The sequence below is a fragment of the Lontra canadensis genome, unplaced genomic scaffold, assembly GCF_010015895.1.
Source record: "Lontra canadensis isolate GAN:19392208 unplaced genomic scaffold, GSC_riverotter_1.0 scaffold35, whole genome shotgun sequence".
NCBI classification, from domain to species: Eukaryota; Metazoa; Chordata; class Mammalia; order Carnivora; family Mustelidae; genus Lontra; species Lontra canadensis.
Genome location: NW_022631029.1, coordinates 9,172,495 through 9,183,773, shown reverse-complemented (window position 1 = coordinate 9,183,773; position 11,279 = coordinate 9,172,495). Strand labels below are relative to the sequence as shown.

At 37.3% G+C, this 11,279-nt stretch overlaps 1 protein-coding gene across 6 annotated transcripts in view; it reads right to left on the bottom strand.

Annotated features, from left to right (window-relative positions):
• The window catches only part of DOCK3 (dedicator of cytokinesis 3), a 581,779-nt gene that overhangs the window by 419,391 nt on the left and 151,109 nt on the right, over positions 1-11,279 (bottom strand). For all 6 annotated transcript variants that reach the window (XM_032868163.1, XM_032868164.1, XM_032868166.1 and 3 more), the window contains exon 3: positions 4,153-4,193. In XM_032868163.1, the coding sequence (XP_032724054.1) occupies positions 4,153-4,193 (41 nt within the window). The remainder of the gene's footprint in view (positions 1-4,152; positions 4,194-11,279) is intronic.

Below are 11,279 nucleotides of genomic sequence, written 5' to 3'. Positions count from 1 at the left end.
ACATAATACATTATTTTAATTATATTAAGTTAGTCACCGTACAATACATTAGTTTTTGATGTAGTGTTCCATGATTCACTGTTTGTGTATAACACCCATTGCTCCAAGTAACACGTACCCCTCCTTAGTATCCACCACTGGGCTCACCCATCCCCCCACTCCTGTCCCCTCTAAAACCCTCAATTTGTTCCTCAGAGTCCATAGTCTCTCATGGTTCATTTCCCGCTCTGTTCCCCTCCATTCATTTTTTCATTCCTTCTCCTAATGTCCTGAATGCTATTCCTTATGTTCCACAAATAAATGAAACCATATCATAATTGACATCATTAGGCTTTGACATAGTGTTCAACAATTCATTAATTGCAATATAATATAATATAATATCCATTACCCATCACATGCCCTCCTCAAGAAGTTTTTGTTTAAATTCAATTTAGTTAACATATAGTGTATCATTAGCTTCAGGGGTAGAATTTAGTGATTCATCACTTGAATATAACATCCAGTGCTCATTTTAACAAGTGCTCTCCTTAATGCCCATCACCAAATTACCCCATAACCTCACCCACCTCCCTCCAACAACCCTCAGTTTGCTCCCTATAGTTAAAAGTCTCCTATGGTTTGCCTTCTTCTCTGTTTTTATCTTTTATTTTTCCTTCGCTTCCCTTCCCTTATATTCATCTGTTTTGTTTCTTAAATTCCACGAGTGAAATATGATAATTGTCTTTCTCTGAGTAACTTATTTCACTTATCATAATACCCTCTAGTTCCATCCACATTGTTGCAAATGGCAACATTTCATTCTTTTTGATGGCTGTATAATATTTGTGTGTGTGTGTGTGTGTGTGTGTGTGTATACACTCCAAATTCTGGTGTGTGTGTGTGTGTGTGTGTGTGTACACACTCCATATTCTTTATCCATTCATCTGTCGACAAGCACCTGGGCTCTTTTCACAGTTTGGCTATTTTGGACATTGCTGCTAAATATTGGGGTGCATGTGCCCCTTCAAAACACTATTTTTGTATCCTTTGAGTATAATTTCTGGGTCATAGGGTAGCTCTACATTTAACTTTTTGAGGAACCTCCATACTGTTTTCCAGAATGGCTGCACCAGTTTGGATTCCCACCAGCAGTGTAAAAAGGGTTCCCATTCTCTGCATCATCACCAACAACTGTTGTTTCTTGATTTGTTAATTTAACCATTCTGACTGGTGTGAGGTGGTATCTCATTCTGGGTTTTTTTTTTTTTCATTCAATTAGCCAAGGTATAGTACATCATTGGTCTTGTGGTTTTGATTTGTATTTCCCTGATGTCAAGTGATGCTGAGCACTTTTTCATGTGTCTGTCGGCCATCTGGATGTCTTCATTGGAGAAATGTCTGCTCATGTCTTCTGCCCATTTTTTGATTGGATTATTTGTTCTTTGAGTGTTGAGTCTGATAAGTTCTTTATAAGTTTTGGATATTAGCCCTTTATCTGATATGTCACTTGCAAATATCTTCTCCCATTCTGTCAGTTGGCTTTTGGTTTAGTTGACTGTTTCCTTTGCTGTGCAGAAGCTTTTCATCCTGATGAAGTCCCAATAGTTTACTTTTGCTTTTGTTTCCCCTGCCTCTGGAGACATGTCTAGCAAGAAATTGCTGAGGCTGAGGTCAAAGAGGATGCTGCCTGTGTTTTCCTCTAGGATTTTGATGGATTCCTATCTCATATTTAGGTCTTTCATCCACTTTGAATTTATTTTGTGTACCATTTAAGAAAGTGGTCCAGTTTCATTCTTCTTCATGTGGCTGTCCCAACTTCTCCAACACCATCTGTTGAAGAGATTATCTTTTTTCCATTAGATATTCTTTCCTGTTTTGTTGAAGATCAGGTGAGGTCCATTTCTGGGTTTTCTATTCTGTTCCATTGATCTATATGTCTGTTTTTGTACTAGTACCATACTGTTTTGATGACTATTACTTTGTAATACAGTTTGAAGTCTGGAATTGTGATTCCTCTAGCTTTCGTTTTTGGTTTTTTTTTTCCTACATTACTTTGGATTTTCAGGGTATTTTCTGATTCCATATTAATTTTAGAATTTTTTCTTCCAGCTCTGTGAAAAATGCTCATGCTATTTTGGTAGGGATTGCACTCAATGTGTAGATAGCTTTGAGCAGTATGGATATTTTAATAATATTTTTTTTCCAATCTATGAGCATGGAAGATTTTTCCAGTTTTTTGTCTTCCTCAATTTCTTTCATAAGTGTTCTATAGTTTTCAGAGTACCCATCTTTTACCTCTTTAGTTAGGTTTATGCCTAAGTATCTTGCAGTTTTTGGTACAACTGTAAACAGGATCAATCCCTTGATTTCTTTTTCTACTGACCCATTATTGGTGTACAGAAATGCAACAGACTTCTGTGCATTGATTTTATATCCTGTGACTTTGCTGAATTCCTGTATGAGTTCTAGCAATTTTTTGGTGGAGTCTTTGGGTTTTCTCCATAAACCATCATGTCATCTGCAGAGAGTAAAAGTTTGACTTCTTTACCAATCTGCATGCTTTTTATTTCTTTAGTTTATTTCTTTAGTTCTTTTTGTTGTCAGATTGCTGAGGCTAGGACTTCCAGTACTACACCGAACAATAGTGGTGACAGTGAACATCCCTGTCATGAACCTGACCATAGGGGAAATGCTCTCAGTTCTTCCCCATTAAGGATAGATCTTTCATATATGGCATTTATGATGTTGAGGTATATTCCCTCTATCGTTCCATTGTGGATGGTTTTTTTATCAAGAAATGGTGCTGTATTTTGTCAAATGTTTTTCTACATCTATTGAAGGGATCATATAGTTCTTACCCTATTTTTGTTATTGTGGTGTATCAAGTTGATTGGTATGTGGACACTGAATCACTTCTGCAACACAGGAATAAATCCACTTGGTTAAGGTGAATAACCCTTTTAATGTATTGTTGGATCCTATTAGCTACTATCTTGGTAAGAATTTTTTAAGATTTTATTCATTTGTTCAGAGAGACAGACAGAGACAGAGAGCAAGTGCACAAGCAGGGAGAGCAGCAGGAAGAGCAGGCAGAGCAGGCGGAGAGAGAAGCTGACCCCCTGCTGAGCAAGTAGCCTGATGCAAGATTCAATCCCAGGATCATGGGCTCATGACCTGAGCCGAAGGCAGATGCTTAATAGACTGAGCCACCCAGGCATCCCATTGGTAAGAATTTCTTTATCCATGTCCATCTGGGATATTGGTTTGTAATTCTCATTTTCCATGGGGTCTTTGCATGGTTTTAGAATTAAGGTAATGCTGGACTCAAAGAATGAGTTTAGAAGTTTTCCTTCCATTTCTGTTTTTTTGGAACAGCTTCAGAAGAATAGATATTAATTCTTTTTTGAGTGTTTGGTATAGGGGCACCTGCATGGCTCAGTCATTAAGCATCTGCCTTCAGCTCAGGTCATGATCCCAGCATCCCGGGATCCAGTCCCACATCAGGCTCCCTGCGTGGCAGGAGGTCTGCTTCTCCCTCTCCCACTCCCTCTGCTTGTGCTTCCTCTCTTGCTGTCAAATAAACAAATAAAATCTTTTAAATAAATAAATAAATATTTAGTATAATTCCCTGAGAAGCTACCTGGCCCTAGATTCTTTTTTTTTTTTTAGATTCTTATTTGTTGGGAGATTTTTTATTACAATTTCTTTGTCTGTTGTGGGTCCGTTTAAGTTTTCTATTTCTTACTGTTTCAGTTTTGGTACTTTACATGTTTCTAGGAATTTATCCATTTCTTCCAAATTGCCCAATTTGTTGGCATGTAATTGTTTACAATATTCTCTTACAATTGTTTGTATTTCTTTGGTGTTGGTTATGAGGTCAATTTACTTTTTGTCAAATACTTGAAGGAAAAAATATTAAATAGCTTAAATAGGCTTTTTCAAAATGAGTTTTGCAGCTATGATCATACATGTGTTTTCTGTCCTTTTAAAAAAAAATTTAATGCTGCTGACAGAGAGCAGGGTAGGGTCTAATACAGCTCTGTAAAGGAAAGAAAGAGTGTGGCTATTGTAAAAGATTAAAAGATGGACAAGTAAGAATTGTTTTTATAGCAAATAAACATACTAGGTCACTTCTAACATTAGAAAGGATAACAATAAACTTTTCATTACCTTTACATTTGGCTTCTTTGTTGAAACTCCTCTGTACCAACCTAAAACAAAGCATACAAAAGATATTAAATTCATATTGTCATTTTTTCCTATAAAACACATAGTGTATTTTATTTATTTATATAATGTGGTATTTTAGAGTGAAAAATTAATGCAAACCTTTCTAGTAAAGCCTCACTACTTATGCCTTTATTGAGTACTTTAAAAGGAACAGTCTTACATTAAATACATTTCCAATTTTCTTCAAAAGATACAACTTTCAACTGAATAAAGCCCAAAAAACTAAAAAAGACCTCAGAGGACATGTAATTCAACTCTATGAAAATTTCCAGATGAAACTGTGAGGGGCAGAAAAATGCCAAAATCATATAGCTTTTTTGGTAGTAGATAGAGACTATAGCCCAGACTTTTTGCTTCCGGATCTCATTCAGTGTTCCATGCACAAAACTACACTATGCTCATTTCTTGGCTTTCCAGATGCTAAAGTTGACATCTGTGCTTCAGTTATTCCCTCTTAGCATTCATACACAGCAATAAGAATCAAAGTTTCAATTACACAATAAAAACAATTTTCAGAGAAAGGAAATTTCATTACCAACTTTTCTCAATTCCAATCTATTATTCTCAGAGGTTTGTTATAGTTGCTCTGCTATGGTATAAGAGGGAAAAGTTCCAATGAGATGTACTGAAAGGAGGAAGATGAAGAAAAGGACATTATTGATAATAGCTAATAATAACTGAGAGCTTACTGTTCTTAATTTCATGTAATGAAATTGACAGATTGTTCTTTCTATGTATTAAACTTTAAATCTTGCAACAAGCTATGAGGAAAAAAAATCAACTTTCCTGAAATCATAACAAACAATAAAAGAAGAAATATCCTTCTTTATGTTTAGTACAACAGCTGAGGTAATAAATTTTAATAACTCAATTTAAACCTTAAGAATTTCAGTATCTTCATTTATTAAAAAGAAGAAAGTGATTTACCATAAGTGAGATTTTATAATAGCTTAAGAAACAGAATAGAAAATGGTATCAGCAGGAATGGCAGAGAAGGATCTCCAAAAAGCCTTTCCTTAATAAAAGCAATTAGAATCCTGGCAAAAACTGTCAAAATCAAATTCTATAGAACTCTAGAAGTAAACCAAAGACCTGAAATAATCCAAATAGTACTTATTCAAGAAATCTGAATCTCGGTAAGAACAAAGACCTTTTTAAATTGTCCTTTCCCATCTCCCTTGCTGCAAGCCTTGTGTAAAACTTGAAAATGAAAAACCCCAGGAGCAAGATAATGGAGGAATAGAAGACCTAAATTTTGTCTGCTCCCAAGAATTCAGCTAGATAGTTATCAAAGCATTCTGAACACCTACAAACTCAACAGGAGATCGAATGAAAAAATAGCAGCAATTCTATGAACAGAAAAGCCCCAACTTTTGGAAGGTAGGACATGCAAAGATGTGAACCCAGGTGATATTTGGGAAGATAGACAGTAGGGGGAGGGACCCTCGGTAAGCAGACTCCTGGCAAGTGACAGAGCAGCGGAACACAAAATCAGAACTTTTAGAAGTTGGTTCCACTGAGGGATGTGGCTCCAGTGGCTAAGTGGGGGAGGGGGGGTGGAAGCCTCGCTGGGACAGTATGGTCTCAGAACCATCGAAGTCACAGAAAGACCAGGGGTGCCTGAGTATGGCAGAGCTCCCAGGTATCAGAGTGGGGAAGCCAGCTGTAAAGAAGGAGAGTGGGCTCTCACCTTGGGGTTGCCATAAACAATGATCCCCAGCACATTTGGATCACTACTCCTCAATCAGGGACCCAACGAGCAGCAGATCCAGGGAGACTCTCCTTCCTCCCCTGGGAGGAGAAGCATGGGGAGCAGCAGCACAGGAGGAGACCACAGAAATCTGCAGAGTTTGGAAACTACAGATGGCGTTATATGCCAGAGATAGAAACGCTTGGTCACAGGCCAGGTGAGCACAAGTGCAGGCTGGAGACCAGGGAGACAGGAGTGATTGACTGCTTTTCTCTGAGGGCACACAGAGGAGGAGGAACCTGAGATCTCTACTCCTCCAGGGCCACAGATTGGGAGGGCACCATTTTCATTCCATCCTCCAAAGCTGTATGGAAAGCTTTCAGGGAACAAAAGCTACCAAGAGCAAACCCAAGCAGATTCCTTAGTCTGGACCCTGGCAAGGGCGGGGCACTTCCACCTGGGCAAGACATTTGAGAATCACTGCAATAGGCCCCTTCTCCAGAAGATCAGCAAGAACATTCAGCCAAGACCAAGTTTACAGATGAAAGAGAACTGCAAATCTCCAATGCAAGGGGAATACAGAGCACAGAATTCATGGCTTTTTCCCCATGATTCTTTCATTTTTCGAAGTTAATTTTTTTAATTTTCTTTATTTTTTTTCTTTTTCTATTTTTATTTTTCCTCTTTCCTTTTATTTAAATTTTAATTTATTTTTTCAGTGTTACAAGATACATTGATTATACACCACACCCAGTGCTCCATGCAATACATGCCCTCCTTAATACCCATCACCAGGCTCACCCATCTCCTCCCCTCCCCTCCAAAACCCTCAGTTTGTTTCTCAGATTCCACAGTCTTTCATGGTTTGTCTCCCCTTTTTCAACCAATATCTTTTTTAAATCTTTTTAAATTTTCATTTTACACTCATATTCTAACCCCTCATTAATAGAACCCCATTGTCACTATGTGTAGATATATATTTTTTTTTCCTTTAAAATTTTGGGATACAGGTTCTTCTGCCAAACCAATATATACCTTAAATCTAGTGTATGGCTTGGTTCTACTCTCCTACCTCATCACATTCTATCCTTTTCTTTTAAACTTTTTCCCTCTTTTCTCCACCAAATTCTTATAAATTCCCTTTTTAAAATCTTTTTAAATTTTCATCTTTACAGTCATATTCCATCACTTCACCATATTTACCCTTATCTTTGTGTATCTATAGGTTTTTCTTTCTTTAAAATTCTGGGAGGTGCCAAAATCTAGTACGTGACTCTGTACTATTAATCAGCATGATCACATTCTTTTTTTCTTTTTTCTTTTTCCCCTTTCCTTTCCTCCAGGTTTTAGATCTCCTCTGATTTGCTTAGTGTGTATTTTTCTGGGGTCGTTGTAACCCTTTGAGCATACTGTTTTCTCATTCATCTATTCTTCTCTGAAGAAAATGACAAACTGTAAAAATTCACCTCAAAAAAAAAAAAAAAAAACCAGTACCAACTGCCAGGGACCTAATCAATATTAACATTAGTAAGATGTCAGAACTAGAGTTCAGAATGATGACTATAAAGATATTATCTAGGTTTGAAAAAAGCATGGAGGATACTAGAGAATCCCTTTCTGGAGAAATAACTAAAATCTAACCAAGTCAAAATCAAAAAAGTTATTAATGAGGTGCAATAAAAAATGGAGGTTCTAACTGCTAGGATAAATGGTGCCGAAAAGAGAATTGGTGATGTAGAAGACCAAATGATGGAGAATAAAGAAGCTGAGAAAAAAAGAGAAAAACAACTATTGGATCAGAACTCGAGAAATAAGTGATACCATAAGATGAAACAATATTAGAATAATTGGGATCCCAGAAGAAAAAGAAAGAGAGAGAGGCGCAGAAGGTATATTGGAGCAAATTATAGCAGAGAACTTCCCTTACTTGGGGAATGCAAAAGGCATCAAAATCTAGGAGGCAGACAAAACCCCCCTCAAAATCAACAAAAATAGGTCAACACCCCATCATCTAATGTAAAACTAGCAAGTGTCAGAGACAAAGAGAAAATCGTGAAAGCAGCTCGGGACAAGAAGTCTGTAACATACAATGGTAGAAATATTAAATTGGCAACAGAATTATCCACAGAGACCTGGCCGACCAGAAAGAACTGGTGTGATAGATTCAGAGCACTAAACGAGAAAATTGTGCACCCAGGAATGCTATACCCAGTTAGGCTCTCATCGAAAATAGGAGGAGAGATAAAAAGCTTCCAGGACAAACAAAAATTAAAAGAATTTGCAAACACCAAATCAGCCCTACAGGAAATACTGAGAGGCGTCCTCTAAGCAAAGAGAGAGCCTAAAAGTAACAAATACCAGAAAGGAACAGAGACAATATACAGTAACCGTCACCTTACAGGCATACAATGGCACTAAATTCCTATCTTTCAATAGTTACCCTGAACACCAATGGGCTAAATACCCCAATCAAAACACACAGGGTATCAGAATGGATTAAAAAAAAAAAAAGGCCTATCGATAGGCTGTCTGCAAGAGACTCACTTTAGACCCAAAGACACCTCCAAATTTAAAGAGACAGGGTGGAAAACAATTTGCCATGCTAATGGACATTGAAGGAAAGCTGGGGGTGGCAATCCTTATATCACATAAATTAGATTTTAAGCCAAAGACTGTAATAAGAGATGAGGAAGGACACTATATCTTACGTAAAGCGTCTTTCCAACAAGAAGATCTAACAATCTTAAATATCTATGCCCCTAACATGGGAGAAGCCAACTATATAAACCAATTAATAACAAAACCAAAGAAACACATCGACAATAATAAAATAATAGTAGGGGACTTTAACACCCGCCTCACTGAAATACACAGATCATCCAAGCAAAAGATCAGCAAACACTTAAAGGCCTTAAATGACACACTGGACCAGATGGACATCACAGATATATTCAGAACATTCCATCCCAAAGCAATAGAATACACATTCTTCTCTAGTGCTAGTGCACATGGAACATTCTCCAGAATAGATCACATCCTGGGTCACAAATCCAGGTCTCAACCAGTACCAAAAGATTGGGATCATTCCCTGCATACTTTCGGACCACAATGCTCTGAAACTAGAACTCAATCACAAGAGGAAAGTGGGAAAGAACTCAGATACATGGAGGCTAAAGAGCATCCTACGAAAGAATGAATGGGCCAACCCGGAAATTAAAGAAGAATTGAAAAAATTCACGGAAACAAATGAAAATGAAAACACAACGGTTCAAAACCTGTGGGACACAACAAAGGCAGTCCTGAGAGGAAAATATATAGCGGTACAAGCCTTTCTCAAGAAACAAGAAAGGTCTCAAATACACAACCTAACCCTACACCTAAAGCAGCTGGACAAAGAACAGCAAAGAAAGCCTAAACCCAGCAGGAAAAGTGCTATAATTGAGGTCAGAGCAGAAATCAATCAAATAGAAACCAAAAGAACAGTCAAACAAATCAACGAAACAAGGAGCTGCTTCTTTGAAAGAATAAGATTAATAAACCCCTGGCCAGACGTATCGAAAAGAAAAGAAAAAGGACCCAAACTAATAAAATCATGAAGGAAAGAGGAGAGATCACAACCAACACCAAAGAAATACAAACAATTATAAGCACATATTATGAGCAAACGTATGCCAGCAAATTAGACCATCTGGAAGAAATGGATGCATTCCCAGAGACATATAAACTATCAAAACTGAACCAGGAAGAAACAGAAAACATGAACAGACCCATAACCAGTAAGAAGATTGAAGCAGTCATCAAAAACCTCCCAACAAACAAGAGCCCAGGACCACATGGCTCCCCAGGGGAATTCTACCAAATATTCAAAGAAGAATTAACACCTATTCTCCTGAAACTCTTCCAAAAAATAGAAATGGAAGGAAAAACTTCCAAACTCATTTGACGAGACCACCATTACTTTGATCCCAAAACCAGACAAAGACCCCATCAAAAAAGAGAATTACAGACCAATATCCCTGATGAACATGGATGCAAAAATTCTCACCAAAATACTAGCCAGTAGGATCCAACAGCACATGAAAAGGATTATTCACCACGACCAAGGGGGATTTATTCCTGGGCTGCAAGGTTGGTTCAACATCCGCAAATCAATCAATGTGATACAATACATTAATAAAAGAAAGAACAAGAACCATATGATACTCTCAAGACATGCTGAAAAAGCATTTGACAAAGTGCAGCATCATTTCTTTATCAAACTTCACAGTGTAGGGATAGAGGGTACCTATGTCAATATAATAAAAGCCATCTCTGAAAAACCCACAGCAAATATAATTCTCAATAGGGAAAAACTGAGAGCTTTTCCCCCAAGGTCAGGAACATGGCAGGGATGTCCATTATCACCACTGCTATTCAACCTAGTACTAGAAGTCCTAGCCTTGGCAATCAGACAACAAAAAGAAATAAAAGGCATCTGAATCAGCAAAAAAGAAGTCAAAACTCTCACTCTTTGCAGATGATATGATACTTATGTGGAAAACCTGAAAGATTCCACCCCAAAACTGTGAGAACGCATACAGGAATTCAGTAAAGTGTCAGGATATAAAACCAATGTATGGAAATCAGTTGCATTTCTACATACCAACAAGACAGAAGAAAGAGAAATTAAGGAGTCAATCCCATTTACAATTTCACCCAAAACCATAAGATGTCTAGGAATAAATCTATCCAAAAAGGCAAATAATCGGTACTTAGAAAACCATAGGATACTCATGAAAGAAACTGAGGAAGACACAAAGAAATGGAAAAATGTCCCATGCTCACGGATTAGAAGAACAAATACTGTTAAAATGTCTATGCTACCTAAAGCAATCTACACGTTTAATGCAATCCCATTCATTCAAATACCAGCAACTTTTTTCCAAGAAATAGAACAAATAATCCTAAAAATTTTTTTAAATTTTATTTTTTTCAGCGATCCAAGCAAGATTCATTGTTTATATATCACACCTTGTGCTGTATGCAATACATGACCTCCTTAATATCCTAAAATTTGTATGGAACCAGAAAAGATCCCAAATATTCAGAGGAATGTTGAAAAAGAAAACCAAAGCTGGTGGCATCCCAATTCCACCTGAAAACCAAATAATCAAGTCAAAAAATGGGCAGAAAACATGAAAAGACACTTCTCCAAAGAAGACATACAAATGGCTAACAGACACATGAGAAAATGTTCAACATCATTAGCCATCAGGGAAATTAAAATCAAAACCACACTGAGATACCACCTTACACCAGTTAGAATGGCAAAAATTGATAAGGGAAGAAACAACAAATGTTGGAGACAATGTGGAGAAAGGGGAACCTCTTATATTGT